The sequence below is a fragment of the Kogia breviceps genome, chromosome 8 (genome assembly GCF_026419965.1).
Source record: "Kogia breviceps isolate mKogBre1 chromosome 8, mKogBre1 haplotype 1, whole genome shotgun sequence".
In the NCBI taxonomy this organism is placed as follows: domain Eukaryota; kingdom Metazoa; phylum Chordata; class Mammalia; order Artiodactyla; family Physeteridae; genus Kogia; species Kogia breviceps.
The window spans coordinates 81959984-81980242 of NC_081317.1; the positions used below are offsets into that span (position 1 = coordinate 81959984).

General features: G+C 36.3%; 1 protein-coding gene across 6 annotated transcripts in view; it reads right to left on the reverse strand.

Annotated features, from left to right (window-relative positions):
* The window catches only part of PRUNE2 (prune homolog 2 with BCH domain), a 387249-nt gene that overhangs the window by 192671 nt on the left and 174319 nt on the right, over positions 1-20259 (reverse strand). For all 6 annotated transcript variants that reach the window (XM_059071194.2, XM_059071193.2, XM_067039592.1 and 3 more), the window contains 3 exons: positions 18525-18727; positions 16226-16389; positions 2281-2433 (listed from right to left, as the gene is read on the reverse strand). In XM_059071194.2, the coding sequence (XP_058927177.1) occupies positions 2281-2433; positions 16226-16389; positions 18525-18727 (520 nt within the window). The remainder of the gene's footprint in view (positions 1-2280; positions 2434-16225; positions 16390-18524; positions 18728-20259) is intronic.

Here is a 20259-nt window from a genome sequence, read left to right on the forward strand (position 1 = left end):
AAAGATTCTTTAATGGCAGGACTCTTACAGAGATGTGGGCGGGACTGAGAAAACTAATAAAAGATCGTGAGGCATCCAGAGACTAGCAGAGGTTCAAAGGAGGAAAACAGGGATCTGGAACAGTAGAAGAGGGACTGCCAGAAACTTAGCACCAAACAGGAAGGGAGCAGGGAAGAAATATTACAGCCTCTTCTCCTTCCTTTGACTCCCACACCCCATATGTTTCTAACTCTTCCCATGGACCAAATCCAACCAGAAACCAGTAATCTTCAGGGGAGCCCAGAAGATCAAATACTCAGAGGTCAGACTTTGGAAGCCCATAGCAGACAAAAGCAGAGAAGGGAAGGGGAGGAGGTAAAAAAAAAAAAACTAGCATAACCAAGCAGATAACCAAATAATACCTAAGAAGGCCACAGTTTGCTTTCAGGATGCATTAAGGTGAGCCTCTGTGTTTTCAACTGTAATTTTACTCAAAATGCAGTTTATAAATATGATCCATAAAACTGTCATAACTAAGTTGGTCACCCTTGTAATAGGCTCTGGCAATAGGAGATACAGGATTTCTTAAATGATGGGAGGAATAATCCAGAAGGGATAAATTATCCAGAATTGCATAGCTTCAGTCAGCTACCCAATAAAATTTATCATGGAAAAACAGGAAAGGCTCTGGCTTAACAATGAATTCTCACGCTAGGTTATTATATCAGATTAGGCCTAAACTCTTGAGAAGAAGACTTACAGTAAAGGCCAGTAAAGCATGTATCTCCTACCCAGATGCATATTAAGACAGCAGAGTCAACTACTTGCCCTTCCAACTTAGAACACTGTCAATCACAACAGTATGGGGAAACAGATAGGTACTAAATATTTTTCTTCGACCTGAAGATTGGAAGGCTTCAATCTATCATACTACAGTGTAAAATGATTTATAGAATATATAGTGACATTAAAAGTTTGGTCTAACTTTGAAAATGAATGACAAAATGGATACCATCATGCAGCTATACATCCACGTACATCATGTGCACGTGCACAAGAGCATATGTAACAGAAGGTGTGGCAGGTGCGTCAGTGCCCCATCCACATTTCCTCAGACTTTCCCAATGCAGCGCCCTCAACCACTAGCACCTGCACCTCTTTTCCTGAGGGCTTTCTCTGGCTGCCAGAGACCACCCTGGGGGAATTAACAGTCCCTGGGACTAAGTAGCCCTCAACATTCCAGTGGTATGCTCGTAACAAAACCTGAGTTGTAGTGTTCATTTCTGTGTTGTCAATACTTCTACCATGGCTGATTTCAACCTGCCAACGCAACATCAACCCACTCACAAAATTCCTGAAAATTTAACAATCAGCTCTTGGAGCTCTGATAAACAAGTTACAACATGCCACTGCACCCCTCGGGTAGGAAAACTCTGCGGTGCAATTGTACACTCTTTTCCAGAGTTCCCTAGTGGGATGAAGGCCTGGTTTCCCACAAAGCTAACTCGCTTGTTAAAGCACTCCATGCCCTATCAGTGTTTTCCGGGATCACCGCCCAAATAAATTGCTTTGCCTCAGGCTCTGCCCCGAGGGATCCCGAACCAAGGGAGAAAGCTATGCACCTTAAAGATAGACTGTCTGGGTTTAAATCCTGGCCTGGCCACTTCCTAGCTGTGTGTGTGATGATGGGAAAGCAAAGATGCCTTTCTGCGCTTCAGCATTCTCATCTGGAAATCAGGGATAATAAATAATTCCACCTGACAGGGCTGTCGTGAGGACTCTAATTCATGCAAAGTTATACCATCAGAACCTTGCACATATTAGGCACTTAATGGACTATAGTTATTATTATTATTAAACAATTTATCCAGGAAATCCACTCTCTTGACAAAGCCTAGACTTATAGAACACTTTTATCTGCTTAAGAGTCTTTTCTCTTATTTTTTTCTAAAACTAATTGATTGATGAAATCTCACTGTGCTTGACATTGCTCCTGCCACATTCTCAAAATAGAACCCTCTCAGCACAGGGATTTCATGTGATGATACATCTGAGGTGCCCATTAGATGCACGGATTAACCACACATCCAGACACAAAGGTCTCAGAGGAAAGCCTGTAGTACAGACTGTCTGCTTCCAGATGAGTCAACACAGTATGCCTGAAAATCTTCCACAACCTCCAGCAATAGGGAAGAATGTGAAGCCACACTCAAATTCACCTCCTGGCATCCAGTAACACTCCACATCACAAACCATCCCTCCTCAGCAGCTGAGACAGAGCTGGGGGACAGAGTCACTCACCCTGAGCACTGAATTGGGTCTCCTGCAGGACGTTGATAATGTCATCTCTTGGAGGTAAGCGAGGAAATTTTTCTTCCAGGATAGAAAGAATTTCCTCCTGCTTCTCTGAGATCTTCTTGGGTTCCATGGCCATCCACTTGAAAAGGATGCTACCTGAAAGGTATGAATAAAATCGCCTTTAAACTTTCCAGTCAAGCCAGGATGGGGCCCAGAAAAATAAATGTCTTCTGGTCTCTCAATCTCTGCTTCTACTTCCAGATTCCAGATTCTTGCCTGGGGCCTCATTGTGTAACATTCAAGAGACAGTTTTTAGAAAACCCTTCAGATACTGTCTGTCCTGCCTCATTGTTCTCTGAGTATTAATCCCAACAACTGAACTGACTATGGCACACTTTATGGCAGAGTTATACATAAAGGAACAAAATCTGTCTCTTTCCCCCACCCCACACAAATACACAAAAGTGATAAACATTGGTTTTAAATGATTTCAGAATGGAAGTTAATGATAAACTATTTAAGGATATTAAATATGATTTAATATTTCCCTTTAATAATCTCTTTAAGAGATCACAGAGGAGATTGTTTCCACTCATCATATTGCTGATTTCACATAAGAACTTCCTCGTTTTAAAAATTAAATGAAGGGAGATCAGCTCAGTGCTTTGTGACCACCTAGAGGGGTGGGATAGGGAGGGTGGGAGGGGGACGCAAGAGAGAGGAGATATAGGGATATATGTATCCGTATAGCTGATTCACTTTGTTACAAAGCAGAAACTGACACACCATTGTAAAGCAATTATACTCCAATAAATATGTTAATAAAAAATTAAATGATTTCATAGCCTCAATGTCAGCACCAAAGGAATCTGATAAGGTAGTGAACCTCAAATCCACTCCCAGTCTTCCAGGTGCCACACACAGTTTTGAAGTTATTTACTAATATCTAATTATAAGGATTCATAAACTGGCTCCAAATCACAGGTTTTGATTACAAAGTGATTTGATATTACGAATGACTGACCTCTCACAAACTCCTGGAATTTCTATGCATAATCTCACCTTGAAAGGGAAGAGTTACCACCTGTCACATCTCCTCCCTCTGCATCCTGAGGCCAGACTAACACAGAGTCATGGGGGAACTGGAAGTTTTGCTTAATGATGAATGATTAAACTCTCTAAAAATCCTCAAACTTATTGATTAATCAGGGTGTCACCATCTCTAGCTTTCAGTGTGGCCTAAATGATAATATAGGGGGAAGGAAAATAAAGAAAGTGGTAAGAATGTAAAAGGAGAAATGAAGTAATGAGTGAGGGAAAACTATGGTACATAATCTTGCCATCTACCTGGAGATCTATAGAACCTAGAGAAAAGATACACGTTCACCATTAAAAATCCTGAAAAATCGCAAGCAAGTCATCTGGCTGCTCTATTCCTATTTGCCTATTTTAAAAACAGAAATAATACTGCTTTCCCAGCTTATAAGGTTATATGCTAAAAATCAATAAATGTAAACATCATAATGAAAAATAAATACTGCCAAACACATTTAAAGCATCTCATTCATTCATTCATTCCTTTAGCAAAGTATTGAACACCTATTATAAGCCAGGCACTGTGCTAGATGCTAATGATTCATTACTGGACTAGAGCTAGCCTTGCCCCTTGAAGCTTATAGTAGTTTAGGAGATACAAAGAAGTAAACACATAAATTTTCAATATAAGGGGGATAAGAAATATTGCTGAGGAAACACACAGTATTCTGAATCTAGGCAAGAATTTAGGAGTCAGAAAAGTTTTCCTAGAGAATGAGTTAATAAGCTAAGCTGAGATTTGAATGATAACTAGGAACTTAAGGCGAAGGCAAGGTAAAAGGGACATCATGACCCAGGTAGATCATATGCAAAGGCACTGAGCTGGGAGAGGATTTGGCCAGTTCAAGAAATGGAAAGAAATTAATTAGAACTAGAGAGTACACTCTTAAAGAAAAATTTTTGAAAAATCAGGTTGGAGAGGTAAACAGGGCTCAGGTCCTGAAGGGCCTTTCAAGCTATCTTAAAATTTGTCTTTCATATTCTAAGGGAAATGGAGAGTCACTAGAATTTTAAGCAGGGAGAGGTAACGCTCAAATTTATGTTTTATAAGACTCACTCCGGCTACTATGAGGAAATGAATTAGACAAGGCATACTGGGACAATCAGAAGGCTGTTTTAGATGAGAACTAAAGAAGGAGCAATCAGTATGAAGGGAATTGAACAGATTCAATGCAAATTGTCATTTAAAGATGGGGCAGGGAGTAGCCAACTGGATTCTGAATATACCCTTTGATCTGACAATTTCTGACATAAAACCTGAAATATAAGGATGATTTTAACACTCTTTGTTAAGGCAATGGTGAATCTAAATTTCAAAAAAGATCTTCATACGCTTGCCAGATTAATTGTTCCAAGAACAAGGAGAAAATCTACATAAATTTTTTGGGAAAAATCTGTGAAGGCATCAGAGAGTTACCCAGGTGACTGACTATCTTAGAAGCTACAATTCTGGAGAGAAAGTAAGTGCAAAGAGGTAAACCCAACATTTGATGTTGCTTTTCCCCTCTGAGTGTTTGCTAATTCATATTGTAGCCAATCACCTGAGAAGATTAGCAGATCTAACAGCAGTTTCACAGGAGTAGGGAGACAAAAATTGGAGCTTAGAGCTCTCCACAGAGGAATATTAAATATCCCAGGTTTTGAGATGAGATCCCTGGAGAGAATGTCCCCACATCCTGGCATAAAGATTGGAAAAATACAGTCTGCAGGGCAAATATGACCTACTGCCTGTTTTTATAAATAAAGTTTTATTGGAACACAACCACACCCATTAATTTACATATTTTTCATGGATTTTTTTTGTGCTTTAATGACAGGGTTGCATAGTTGCAACAGAGACCACAGACCTGCAAAGTCTAAAATATTTACTATCTAATCTGACACAGAAAAAGTTTGCTGAATCCTGCCTGTAAGAAAAGGGTGAAGCAAAAATAGGCCAGTCTTCATGAAGCCTGAAATCCTGATTTGAATCAGCTCAAACACAGAATACATTGTTTATCTGACACTCTTCTAACTGCCTTTGAGGTGCAAAAGTAAATCCTCTCCATAGCAAAGGAATTTCATCATCTATAGCATCATCTCTACATTTTGCATATAAATATTCAGCATTCAGTAAAAAATTACCAAGCATAAAGGAAATATAAACAAATGAATGGAAACTCCAGAGGAAAAAACTCTTGAAAAAAGAATGGAAACAGAATCGGGGGAATAAAAAAATTAGCTGGAGAATTATAGAAGAGAATTAAAATCTATAAATAAAATGTTCAAAAGACATTTTAAGGCTATAAACTTAATAACTGAACAAAAATATCTGTAAACACAGATTATAGCAAGGAAAAAGTTAGTGAATTGAAAAATATCTTAGAAGAAAATATCCTCACTGACGCATGGAGAGAAAAATGGATAAAAATATAGAGATGAGCATAAGAAACATAGGTGACAGAAAAAAGGTCTAAGATATATGTAATAGGAATTCCCCTTGGAAAGGAGAGAGAAAAATGGGCTGAAACAATGTTTGAAAAACAGTGGTCAATCATTTTTCAAAATTAATGAAAGATACTACTCTAATACTCGAGATAAATTATGAACCTAAATAAGAATAAATACAAAGAAAAACACCTCTAGGCACATGACAGTGAAACAGCTAAAAATTACAGAGGGAAAATGCTTTAAATCAGAGAAAAAGAAATATATTACTGTCAAAGGAACTACAATAAAACTGAGAGCTAATTTCATCTAAAATGATGAAAATCATAAGACATTGGAATTACAGCTTCAAAGTGCTGATATAAAATAATTGCTAATGTTGAATTCTATACTGAAATATAAGAAAAAAAATGAAGACAAAATAAAGACATTTTCAAAAATATAAACTGGAAGAATTTGTCATAAGAAGAACCCACACTAACAAAACAGTAAAGGCAGAAGGAAATTATTATAGATGGAAGCAAAGAAATGCAGGAAGGAAAGAACACTGGAGAATATAAATATGTGGGTAAGAATAAATCAATATTCACTGTATAAAACATTTATAATATGGAGTTTAAAATATATGTGTAATTAAAATACATTTCAAAAAAATAAAGAAAATCTTAGTAAAATAAAATAAAATACATTTCAATAGTAACAAATTGCAGAATGAACTAAGTAGAGATAAATTGCTCTAAGGTTCTTGGATGATCAGACAAGTGGCAAAAATATCAATTTATAAGAGATTTTAATATGTATTTTTTAATCTTTATTATAATGCTAAAATAATTTTCTAAAAAAGAATTCATAACTAATAAGCTAATGGAAGGAAATATAATAGTAAAAGTCCTTATTTAGTGTAATAGCAGTAAGGAAATGAGAGGAAAAGGGGAAAATGTGAGATAAATAGAAAACAAACAGCAAAATGACAAATTAAACCCAAATGTTAGAGCAATTATATTAATGTAAAGAGACAATTAGTGTTCAGTGGGTATAGAGTTTCAGTGTTGCAAGACGAAAAAGTTCTAGAGATCTGTTGCACAATAATGTGAATATACTTAATGCTACTGAACCGTACACTTAAAAATGTTTAAGATGGTAAATCTAATGTTATGTGTTTTTTACCAACAACAAACAAGTTAACAAAGTACTTCCATTAAAAGACAAAAATTATGAACCTGAATTTTAAAAACTACAATAGCAATATACTGTTTACAAGAGCACACCTTAGATATGAGACTGAAAAACAAAGTAAAAGAATAGAAAAAGATGTAACATTGATATAATATACTATTATTAGATAAAGTGGACTCTGACAAGCATTACTTGAAATTAAGACAAATATGTATTTATTATTAAACATTCAACCATCAGGTAGATACATCAATCCTAAATTTATATGAGCTAATAACATTACCTAATAGCTTCTAAATATGTAAAACAAAAAATGGCAAAACTGGATGAAGAATGAGATAAAAACACAGTCTCAGTGGGAAATTTTGCACACACATCTCTCAGCAACTCTAAGAACCAGCAGGAAGAAAAATCTGTAAATATGTAGAATATTTGAGCAACATGAGTAACAAAGTTGACCTAATTAACATAAATTGAACATTGTTATCAACAATGGCAGACTATACTTTCTTTTCTTTTATTTCTTTTTTTTTTCTTTTTTTTTGTGGTATGCAGGCCTCTCACTGCTGTAGCCTCTCCCGTTGCAGAGCACAGGCTCCGGACGCTCAGGCTCAGCGGCCATGGCTCACGGGCCCAGCCGCTCCGCGGCATGTGGGATCTTCCCGGACCGGGGCACGAACCCGTGTCCCCTGCATCGGCAGGAGGACTCTCAACCACCGCGCCACCAGGGAAGCCCTATATTTTCTTTTCTAATACAAATGAGACATTAACCAAAATTAACTACCTGTTGAGACAAAAAAAAATCAAGCCTTAACAAATTTCAAAGGCTTACAATCAAATAGGTATATTCTGTGGCCATCATGAAAATAGTCTAAAAATCAGTAATAAAACAGAACTAGAAAATTTCCAAATGTTTGAAAAATAAACAATGCACTTCTAAATAACTCATGGTAAAAGAAGAAATTACAACATAAATTACAATATATTTTAATTGAATGATAATGAAAATATGACATTTAGATTTGTAAGATGCAACTAAAGCTATGCTCTGAGGAAGTTTTATATCCACAAAAGCATAAGATGTTAAAAAAAAACTGACAAATTCAACTAAAAAAATGTATAAGGAAGGATATAATAAAGGTAAGAGCAAAACTTAAAGACACAGGAAAGAAACACATATACAGAAAATAAAACAACAAACTGATACTTTGAAAAGACTAATAGTTTTTTAAAAACTGTTCAAGAAAAAAAGAGAGAAGAATGATAGAAGGTATAATTTTCCAGTGCTAGGAATGAAACGTGACATACTACAGATTCTAATAACATTAAAAGAGAAGTACAACGTTAATAGATTTTAAGTTTTAGAGGAAATGGACATTTCTGGAAAAACTCAACTTGCCAAAACTGGCAGGAAAAGAAATTTTAAATCTGGATGGTTTTGTATTTATTTTAAAATGAATCCAAAGTTTAATAGCCATAGTTCCACACATTTAAAAAATACTAATTTTACACAAATTCTCCCAAAGATTAGAAAGAGAAAACACTTCCCAACTTATTTTCTGAATCCAGGATAATCTTCATATCAACACTCAACAGAAACATTACAAGAAAGAAGTAGAGGCAGGTCTCTCTCATAAACGTAGTTGCAAAAAAGTTTTTTAAAGCTAGTCCCAAATCAAATTAGCAATATATAATAGGATATTGTATTGTCACCAAATAGGGATTTCCTAGGAATTAAAGGACAAGTTAACATTCTAAAGTTAATTAATATAATTCACCACACTAACAGAAGAGAAAAATCAAAAGACCACTTCAGTAAATGTCAAGTAATGAAGCTACTTGATAAAATCCAAGATTTAATCATATAAAATCTCAGCCAAGTGGAAATAGAAGACAATTTCCTTAATTTGATGAAGGGCATTTGTAAAAACCAAATAAGGAAAGCAAACATTATATTTAACTGTGAAATATTGAAAGACTTCCACCTGGAATCAGGAATGAGACAAAGATGCCTGCTATTTCTATTTCTATTTAACACTTCAATGTGAACCCTAGCCCAGAGAAATAACACGGGTAAAAGAAGCAAAAGTATAAAGAAAGAAAAGTAAGAAATGAAAACTGACTTCTTCATAGATGGTATGTGTATGAACTTAGAAATGAAAATACAAATGAATTATTCATTAATACAAATGAATTAATTAATTAGTAATACAAATAATAATAGTAATACAAATAAACTTAAAATAGTAAATAAATTTTGCAAGGTTGATGGATATAAGGTCAATAATACAACCCTTGTATTTCTATAAACAATCATGAACAATTAGAAAATCAAATTTAAATTAAAAAACTGTAATAGCATCAAAATATAAATATTTAGGAATAAATTTCACAAAAATGTGCCTGGCTTACAGTCAAATCAAGAATCCAATTTCTTCAATTTGGGGATCTTAATTTTAAAATACATAAAAAGGTAGTATTCAGAAATTAATCTAACAGATATTGCACTAAACAGAATCCTACACAATAATTCAATGAAAAGAAATTTCTGACATTATAATTAGGTTTACCTTGACAATTAAAAAGGAGAAGATGTTCTGATGTAAGTAGGAAAAAAATAGCCCCCAAAAATGGTCACCATACTCTGAGTTGTTTTTACTGCAGAAGAAAGGCTATGGCCCAACTTTATCCAAGAGACTCATCTATAGCAAGCTTTTCTGCTTCACTTTAGAGACCCATTTAGTGACATACTTAGTTAAATATCAGTATCAGGATGTGGAACAGCCAAAGGCACCTCTTCCCAAAATCAAACCTATTTTTGGCATAAGAGTTGACTTATCTTCCAGCAAATTCAGCAGAACTAAAAAATACTTAAATCCATATACATGTAGCCAAATGCGTCCCAGCTATTTACAGGCCATGGGGGATTAACGACAAGCAACAGAGAAAGCAATTATAATAAAATAGTAACAAACATTTCATTCCATTAGAAAAAAAAATCAACCACATATTCTTTGTTCAAAAGAATGGAGAAGTGAAGGACCTCTTGCCAAAAGCAACTGCAGTGCATTAATATTAAACATGATCTAATGAAGTCAGAAGTTGTTTGGGGAAAACATTCACCATAGTCAAGGCATATTCTGCATGATAAATTCTTAGCAGAAAAGAAGGGATTTTAAACCTCTTTCCTGTTTCACCTGAGATCATTTTCTTTTTCATACTGAAACAAAAATAATTAAAGGATGAGTAATAGAGAGAGGGAGGGAGGGGGAAGGGAGAAGGAAGGAGAAAAAACTAGAAAATACAACTTAGCTTATATTTTTGCCTGAACAGTGATAAAAAGGGAGCATATTATTCAAATGCTTAGTAATCGTTTTTTTTTTTAATAGTAATCTTTTTTTTTTTTTTTTTTTGGCTGTGTTGGGCCTCTCACTGTCGCGGCCTCTCGTTGCGGAGCACAGGCTCCAGACGCGCAGGCTCAGTAGTTGTGGCTCACGGGCCTGGTTGCTCCGCGGCATGTGGGATCCTCCCGGACCAGGGCTTGAACCCGTATCCCCTGCATTAGCAGGCAGATTCTCAACCACTGCGCCACCAGGGAAGCCCCGCTTAGTAATCTTATAAATTTAAAATGTCTGAATTTAAGAATAAAATTTATCTGTATATGGCAAAAGAAATAATTAACACTCTAAGGTTGAGGAAATGTTCTGGTTTTATATCTTGCAGAAAAAAATCACTTCTTTCCCCTTCCCCCAACACAGGCCATCCCTCTTCCTAAGCAAAACAGCCGCTTAATTCCTTTCGGACTTTGTAACCATTTTGGGAGATGGATGATTCACTCTTTGGGCAAGAGAGAAAAAAAAAAAAAAAGAAAGAAAAAAATCTGGCTCTGTTCCTTTCCTATTTTACCTCCTTAAAAGGATCTTTTTGAAGCTGTTAATCTAGGCTACGAAAATAGCAAGCAACAATTCTTTATTAAAGTTCAAATGGAATGACCACCAAAAGGAGAGAGTTGTTTCTTTAAAGCCTAGGGCATAGTTTTTCCGCATCCTAAGCCAAGAACAATTGCTGTTATCTGTTTCACTATTCAAGTTGTGGCTCTGTCAAGGCTTTATGCACATAAACATAAAAGGCCGGGTGAAGTGTGGTCTTGATGGAAACCTGCCTGGTAAATCAGTAGCTGCAAACTCATCATTTCCAGCTGGTTCTGGGAAGCACACACACACATATGTGGGCACACAAACCCCCAATGCAATGATTCAGCAATTTAATGGACATTAAATTTGGCAATTACCCTCCAGTAAACATTTCTGCAGGAAATAAAAGAATACAGGTTGAGGAGTCTGGCAGGTCTATAATTGTTTGCTTTTGGTACAAACCCAGGGCACAACCAAACACCAAGTTTAGGCCACCATGACTGTATAATGTGACTTTTAGATAGAACAGGTTGCAGCTTGATTGAAAATGATAACAATAAAATCTTAGAGGCAGGTAGTAGGAGGGAGAAAGTAGGAAGAGGAGGAGATGAAAAGAAAAGTCAGAAGAAAAGAAAAAAACCAAAGAAACAGGAACCACAACAGCAAAAACAGAGATGAGAAGGGGATGAAAAGACACATTTCCAAAACTCAGGGTTACTTATGATCTCATCTGAATGAGCACATTCTTTTCTTAGACAAATAATTTCTTACACAAATAATTAGAAAGTATTCTCCATAAGTAAATCTATGCCTTTTCAGATGAAAGCGATGCTAATGATCTGTATCCTGAAATCTAAGTTTGAGGTATGTTCTACTAAAAGACAACAGCAAGAGCTAGCTATTGTAAGAAGTATTAATTCGAGAAAACACAAATTATGTCAACTTTGTTAAATCCCCTACAGAGCCCGAACACATATTAGCCATGGCTGGGTCACCTGTTGACATTTATCCATAACTCTCCTGCCAAGGTCCATATGATAGCATGACAGGGGAGATTATTCGATAAACACAGCAGATTATTTCTACACCGGCAACTTGATACCTACTTCTAATCAGTATACAAATGATCTTTTAACAGCATCCATTATAATCAGGTTCTATCTCCATATTTGAATATAATATTATCGCATAATGCAAACATTCTGATACACAGCTACAGCAGTGAGTATAAGACTACAAAAGATTCCAGTATGACTGATTTTAAGTATTAATATCCTGTATTTAGAGAAAAACATCAGCATGTATAGAAGAGAGATTTGGAACAGGAAATAAGTTTAGTAGACAAGATGAAGCTGATTAAAACCATCCACATACACTGACTGAGGAGAAGAAAGTGTGTGATGCACTCTGAGCAGTTCCTGTATAAAATGCTATTACATATGTAAAAGTTGGAGGATGCCTATGACTATTAGGTGTCTTTTCAAGAAGACTGACATAAGGAAAAAACCTTTAGACTTAGATATTCTTTTAATAAGGAACTGGTACATGTGTTTGTTTTAGTAATAATATGAATTTTACAATTAATTATATTTCTATTTTTTCATTGACTCCAGGAAGCTCTTATTCAAACAGAACACCACTTTTCCTCCTCCAAATTTATTTATTTGTATGTTTCCTGACTCTGACCCTTTTTTCTATTTTGTTATATTTACATGCATTTTTGTAAGCCACTTCAAATATTCTATGGAAGAAGAAAGGACACAAAAAATAAAATAAACAAATAATAGATGAATGGATGATAGATAACTGACATATGTAAATTGATACTACATTTAATAGAAATATAGAGATCCAATAACAACAAGAGTGTATACTATATGATTCCATCTATAGAATATACAAAACAGACAAAAACCAATCTCTAGTGTTATAGGGGACACATAGGGGTGGTAAACTTTAAAGAAAAGCAGGAAAGTGTGTGCCGTAAAAATCAGAATATTGGTTACCCTTACGTAGTTAGAGAGGGAGTGAGTGGTGATGGGGAGGGGCACCAAATGGTCATCTTGTTCTACTTCTTTACCTGGTTAATTGTTAAAAGGGTGTCCCTTTTGTGATATTTCACTGAGCTGTATATTTATATTTTTATATTTATGTTTTGTATTCTTTTCTGTGCATGTAGTATACTCCATGAAAGGGTTAAACATATATATAAAATGGACAACCAAAAGATGAAAATAAAAACAAATGTTTGCAAAATACGAAAACAAGGATTTCTAAAAGCTAAAAAAGTGGGGGGTTATTATCGGAAGAAACAATGTTCAAATTCTGGACATTAAGAATATTGTAGGGGTGGGCTAGAATGAAATGGAAACTACAATATCATAGTACCAATTAAATCAATATAGTCATAAAAACAGAAACTATATAAACCATCTTGCAAAATTCATTTTATGACAGGATTTATTGAGGGTCTATTATATGACAGGCACTGTTCCAGGCACCAAAGATAAGAACAGTGGAACAGTAGGCTCAATCTTTTTCATATTAAGGAACACACAGAAAATTAGATTTTTTTTTTCAGCCTACCAGGCTAGGAGGCATACTTAGGGTCCTCTCCAAGGAATGAGGGGATCAATATCCTGGCCCACTTGAAATCCACCTACAGCACACCAGTGTGCTTCAGCATGATGGATTTTAGGATATGATCATGGGAATGAAAGGCAAAGAACAATCAAATTGATTAAGTACTTAGTTTGGCATATATTCAGATTTTTTTGGCACAAAGTTTATAATAATATATCTTCCATAGAGGTCCAATTATGCTGTTTTTAAAGATTCTTTCAAGTCTTGACTGTAAATATTTAACCCTCATGACATCTGGAAACAGACATTTTTCAAAATTCTTTATGGCTAAGGTGTGTGTAGAAATTTGCATCCCTTCAAGACCTAGAAGAATGCATAATACATATTCTAGACATGTGTGTCAAATTAATGATCATTTTGAGCATCCCCAAATACAAAATAACGTAGCTATTTCCAGAGAAAACTCTTTAGAAATAATTATGTTATGAAAACAATGAATCCTAAAATTATTTACAGGCACATAAAAATAGTTCCCTTTAAAACTTCCCTGTAGGTTTGGTGTTAATACATGATTGGAAAACTATAAAATCTAAGTTTGAGTTTAGTGAACATAGCAAAATTCGACTTGATTCCTTTCTTATATTTATTAAAGATTCAAGAGGTTTTAAAAATTGGCCCATTGTCCTTCTCACTCTGAACATTTCAGTTACCTTTTTAAAGTCAAACTCCTCGGATTATAATCCTTCCGTTCCCTTTTGGCCAAACTGTTCAGTGATGTTTCACCTCCCTTCCACGTAATGTATACATGCATATGCACATGCACACACTTTGGTCAAAGGTCCCCAGAGCCTTATTTCCACTATAATAAGACACCCATGTCTACTACCTCCCAGGCTTCAGTGACTCTGGCTTCCTCATGACAGCGTCTGTGTTGGCAGTCTTCACAGGTAGAGGCACTGTAGCCGTTCAAATTCCACTCTCCAAGCAACAAGGAAGTGATGTCCCTATCCTGCCAGCTTTCCAGTGCCATCTCAAGCCCAAAGTTATGAAAAATATCTGATGATAAGAAAAACCATGGTCCTTTACTATAGTTCTAATTCTTGGTAGCTTTGAAAACTAAAACTAAGGTAACTAACAAGAGGATCTGCATCCCTTCTAATTCCCTAAATCTGAATATCATCATTGTTATCCTCATCGTCATTGTCAACAACAAAATCGTATCTTTGTTCCAATGTACTGCAGTTTGATATTATTTTATTACTTATAGAAAATCATGATGAACTATTCCTTGACTACATTTCTTTCCTACTAAACAACACGTGTATTTTTTTGAACAATAAACCAAACTTCTTAGTTTGCAAAATGTTTAAACAGCATATTCTCTAGTGTTTGCCTGCACCACATATTTGCACTGCCAAACAACTTCCTTCTTGGCCGAGATCCCCGATCGCCTTTATTTCCCTTCTGCTCTGTCATAAATAAATGATTGCGCTTACTTAGTTTACTTGAAGGCACAGTTTCCCAGAGAGCAGTTTTACAGATGTCCAGAGCCAGAAAAGTATTTAAAACAGGTTGGCTGGGGCCGTTGGTTCTAAGACATTTGTCGGAACTATAAAAGTCTAGGACCTTTTTCTCTCCAAATTCTGGTAGAAGTAGAGGAAGCAAAGGAAAAAGGCCTTAAAAGAGTCGTCACGTATTCTTGGGCTTCTCGTTCCTTTTTAAATTCTTTCAGCCTGTTAATCACTGCTTTTCACTTTCCTATGTCAAATACTTCTGAGAAAAGTCTTTGTCTACCATGTTCAAGACGGATTGTTGGAAGGAGGAAAAAAAAGCTTTATACAAAACCTCAAACTGCTCTACACAAGTTAATATGGAATTTTTGTGGTTAATTTTGTGGCACCAAAGTCAACTGACAATTTCCAGCTTGGAAACCACTTTTTAGAAGCGATAGGCTCCACTGAGGAAGATGAAAGAGGATAATTGACAATGGTGTGCTTAATGCAGGCTGGTGAAGGTGGAAAACACTACATGATGGGGGTAGAAGGAGGTGGCAATTTGACTGTAAAAGCCCTGCACAATATCACCAAAACGATGGTGTGTAACTTTGCCATCCAAGCAGTATAATATAAACGAAGCACGTATAAGTACCAGCAGATATTTCCAGGTAGGGGTGTGGAATTCTGGCCCATATCCACTGCGTTCTGGAGCAAGAATCACCTCTGGAAGCTGTCAGATGGCCAGAGGAGCTATTCCTGCTCCCCAGCAGAAGTGCAGTGGGTCCATTTAATATGCTGATCTGGTGCAAGAGCAAAGATCCTTCATGCCTGTTTCTAAATGCACATTTTTTTTTTTTTTTTTTTTTTTTTTTTTTTTTTTTTTGCGGTACGCGGGCCTCTCACTGTTGTGGTCTCTCCTGTTGCGGAGCACAGGCTCCGGACGCGCAGGCTCAGCGGCCATGGCTCATGGCCCAGCCGCTCCGCGGCATGTGGGATCTTCCCGGACCGGGAACCCGTGTCCCCTGAATTGGCAGGCGGACTCTCAACCACTGCAGCACCAGGGAAGCCCCACATTTTTAATATTCAATATAATGCTACTCTTTAACAAACTCTTTACTCCCTGCCTCTCTGATGAAGCTTCCCGTGGTCTTGAAAGGGATTGTTAACCCAAGAATGGATCGCACTCTTTCTGCATGAGCGAGTCAAGAGACACTCCATTAAGCCTTCCAGTATTTAATAGCAAGAGTCATCTCTCACCTCTGAGCAGATGAGCCAGCTGCTCGGTGATGAGCTCGGGAGCCTCCTGGAGAATCTCTTTCACCACCAGAGAGGAGGAAGACTCTCGGTACTCAAACCCAGCATCGCCCTGCTCAACTGGATTAATGACCTTGACGACTGCTGATTCTAAAGTTTTGTCCTCACTGTAAAGCAAATGGAGGAGAGGAAGAGGAAGAGATATGGCATGTTTTCTTACTTTTTGGAATTATTTAACCTCTGCTTCCACACAAATGACCTCCTCTCAATAGCCAAATACATAAGTAAGTTCACATGACTTATTCTATGTGTTATCACATTTCATTTCAACTAATCACCTCCCCAAGAGTCTTAGAAGACCTTCACACCTTAGTACCTCTTCACACCTCTTGTTTTGCCATTGGACATAATAATAACAACAATAATAATCATTGTTATAGCTAATATTTACTGAGCTTCCACTACAGGTCAGACACTATAATAAATACTTTTAGAGTATTATCACATTTTATACCATAAAATGACCCTATTCAATGGGTTCTACTAAAATCCCCACTTTATAATGAGGGGAAAAGGCATGAAAAGGTTAAGAAATGTGACTAAAACAACATGGGGAATATAACCAATATTTTGTAAAAACTGTAAATGAAGTGTAACCTTTAAAAATTGTATAAAAAATAAAATAAGATAAAATAAAAGTGACTAAGGTCACATAGCTAGTAAGTAGACTACTTGTATTTAAACTCTATCTAGTTCCAAAGTTCACACATCCAGTTATGGTGCTGGAGGAAAAAATACTTCTGGCTTATTTATTTCCACATCATTCTTTTTACATGAGATAGAGCTGGCTTTTATCGAAGGCAGGAAGAAAGATGTAGATAAAACCGTATTCTTTCTGTCTGCCAAAACCAAAGAATGGCAATGAAGAAAATGATCTCAATTTGTTTTTGAAAAACATTCTATTTCATAAACAATCCAAAAACCAGACTTCACAACTTCAGTCTCAAAACCAGCATGGTTTCCATTTTAATTGGTAACAAAATTCTCCCTAAGATCTTGACTGAAACATATGTTTCATAGTTTACTCCTTTGGCTTCCTGCATTGTTTTTGTCCACATCTACTTGTGTTAGAGTTGGTTTGAAAAAGTTACACAGAAATTTAGTCAAGAATGTGATCATCCTTAACACTAATAACTGAAGTCAGTCAAATAACCTATGAATAACTCTCAGCCAGTTGTCAACAACTGATTGATAAATATTATTCAAAAGAATTTTGTGTGTTTCAAATAACATGGGGATAAAAACAGCCCACACAGGCAGATTATTTTTCAAACTCTTTATAACTGAATGAACTGCATGACTGACACTACAGCATATTCTTACCTAAAGATACTTCCTTAAGAAGGTTAGATTAAAAATTAGATACTTGTACACGTTTTTATTTCATGTATACTAAGACCAGTGTCCACTGGTGAATGTCATCAATGATTAGCAAATTGGCAAAGTGTGCAAAAAAACTATCATCTCAAACTACTGGGATGTTTAACTGGGGACTCTTCACTCATTAGCAACAGAGAGCTTATCAAAATAGGACTCTTTGCGATGGGCTGTAAGGTCCTTGAAAGCAGGGAATTTGTCTCATTCCTCTTCATGTACCTGTAGATTCATGTACCAGTTAGCAACCCCTAAGGACTTATTGAAGGAAGCAGAAGACCCATGTTCTGATCCAAACTCTTCTACTAACTGCATATGGTACTTTGGGCAAGTCATTTGCAACACTGGGTTTCAGGTTTCTTGTCCATAAAATAAGGAGTTCAAATTACACGAACTATCAAAAATCCATCCTGCTTTTATAGTATAATCCTATGAATAAATGAGCCAGTGATCAAAGGGCTTTCATAGTCCATGTACATAATTTTCCATTTCACTACTGAGATAAGAATCTTTCAGTTTTACTTAGTGTTTAATTTCAATCTTCATTATACATTTTCAGCAACAATACATAGGACTGTCGCGTTGCTATAAGAAAGTGCTTGAAATGATTTAAAATTATAATTTTGGTCTATTTTACAAGAACTTTCCACTCAAAGATGTCATATTTGAAATGCCGAAGTAAAAACAGAGAATTGGCATAGCTTGAATTTTGACGTAAGAGAAAAAACACATTCCCTTTCCTGTGAATGTCCTCGGCCTTTAATACATCTCCCTAAACTACAAAAATCCTGAACAAGGTAACACTTTGCACAAAAGAACCTTTCTTAAAAGATCAAACCTCCCTCCAGAGCCTCACGTGAAGCCTTACCTTGCCAGCATGTTGCTGCCAACAAGTGTTAGAGATAACTTCCCTTCATCATTTAGCTGATGCAGATTAATTTCATCTCGGAATATGTGGAATGATTCAGAGATATTTAGCTCTTCTAAAATAAACCTTGTCTCGGTGAAGTAGCTGAATTCAGTTCTTGATATGTTCAGCACGGGCAAACAGAGAACCTCAGGTGAGCTGACCTACCAGGAAAAAAAGTTGACTGAATCACTGACAGCAGCAGGAGGAAAGAATACAACTACATTTTCTCAAACCTGAGGGTAACTGGAAGGGGAACGAAAGTCCTTTGGCCTCGCTAAACCACTTGACATTCATAACCAGCTTTTCCTGAGCCCAATTAGCAGAGCATTTTCCTTGGGTAAGTGGCCCCTAATTTTTTTTAACCTCTTGTTACTCCACGTGAAACTTCTTGTGCCTTTCTTGAAATATTCTATGTCTCACTGCACCCCTTCCACGACTGAAAAATATACATATACATTCTCTTCTTCATAGGAAACAAATTCACATGTCTTTATGGAATCAGCAGAAAATTAGAATGATTACAGCAGGATAGGTCAAGACTGTGGTGACACAGAAGGCCTATATGACGCATCTATATTGGATGCCTGCCACTTGGCTCCAGCCAATTGTTTCCATGCAAAAAATTCAGGTCCAGGATAGGTAAATCTTTCAATTACTCAAGAAAAGCTAGAAATCTTGATTTGAGGGTATTGTCTGTGATGTTAAATTGTCACAATTAACTTTTTAATTAAAAATACTGTGTAGGAGGGGACTTCCCTGGTGGTCCAGTAGTTAAGACTCCACACTTCCAATGCAGGGGGCACGGGTTCGATCCCTGGTCAGGGAACTAAGATCCCACATGCTGCACAACAAGGCCAAAAAAAAAAAAAAAAAATACTGTGTAGGTTAATGAAAACTCATATGAGCCCAAATCTGGCCCACAGATTAGCAGATTGTGATTTCTATTAATTTCTTATATTATTTTTTAAAATCTTATGTTAACAAACCTCTTAAAAAAAACTGTAGTGATGGGGGAAACAGAAGATGGGTAGATGTTAGAGAATTTCAGATTCACAACAATAAACTTATTTTTCCATAGGAATTTTAAAAATGAAGGTGCTTTTACAAATGACTATGAGTCTATATCAATAAACCCTAAATATCGCTGAGAGAATGTGGGGTTTGGGAACACTGAATTTTTGCATAAAGTAAGTGGCCTTTGTTTTCTCATCATCGCCAGCTCTGTCACAAGCCTAGTATTTATTACACAGTTTTAACATCTTTATCATCCATCTCCCCTTCCTAGCAGGGATTTTTGTCTTTTTTGTTCAGTTATGTTTCTCAGTGCATAAAATGGTCTGGCACAAAGTAGACTAACACATATTTGTTGAGTGGAATAAATGAATCACCTACTGCTATGGTATACAAAGCACAAAGCCATTCCAACAAGGTGGTTTTTATTCCACCTGTCAGGCTAATACAGAATCACAATCGTGTAATAATTATTAGCAATATATGCATAGCAAGTTGTTTTTCTTATTAATTGATAGAGTTATATCTAACTCCTGATACTGAACCTTGAGTCAAGAGCCATGTGGCCTGAGCCTATCTTGGCAGGACCTATTCTGGAGTTGGAGTCAAAAAAACTAGGTTCTAGCCCCAGCCTCCGCTGTGTGACTTTGAGAGAGCTATTTTTCTTTCTGAACCTCAGTTT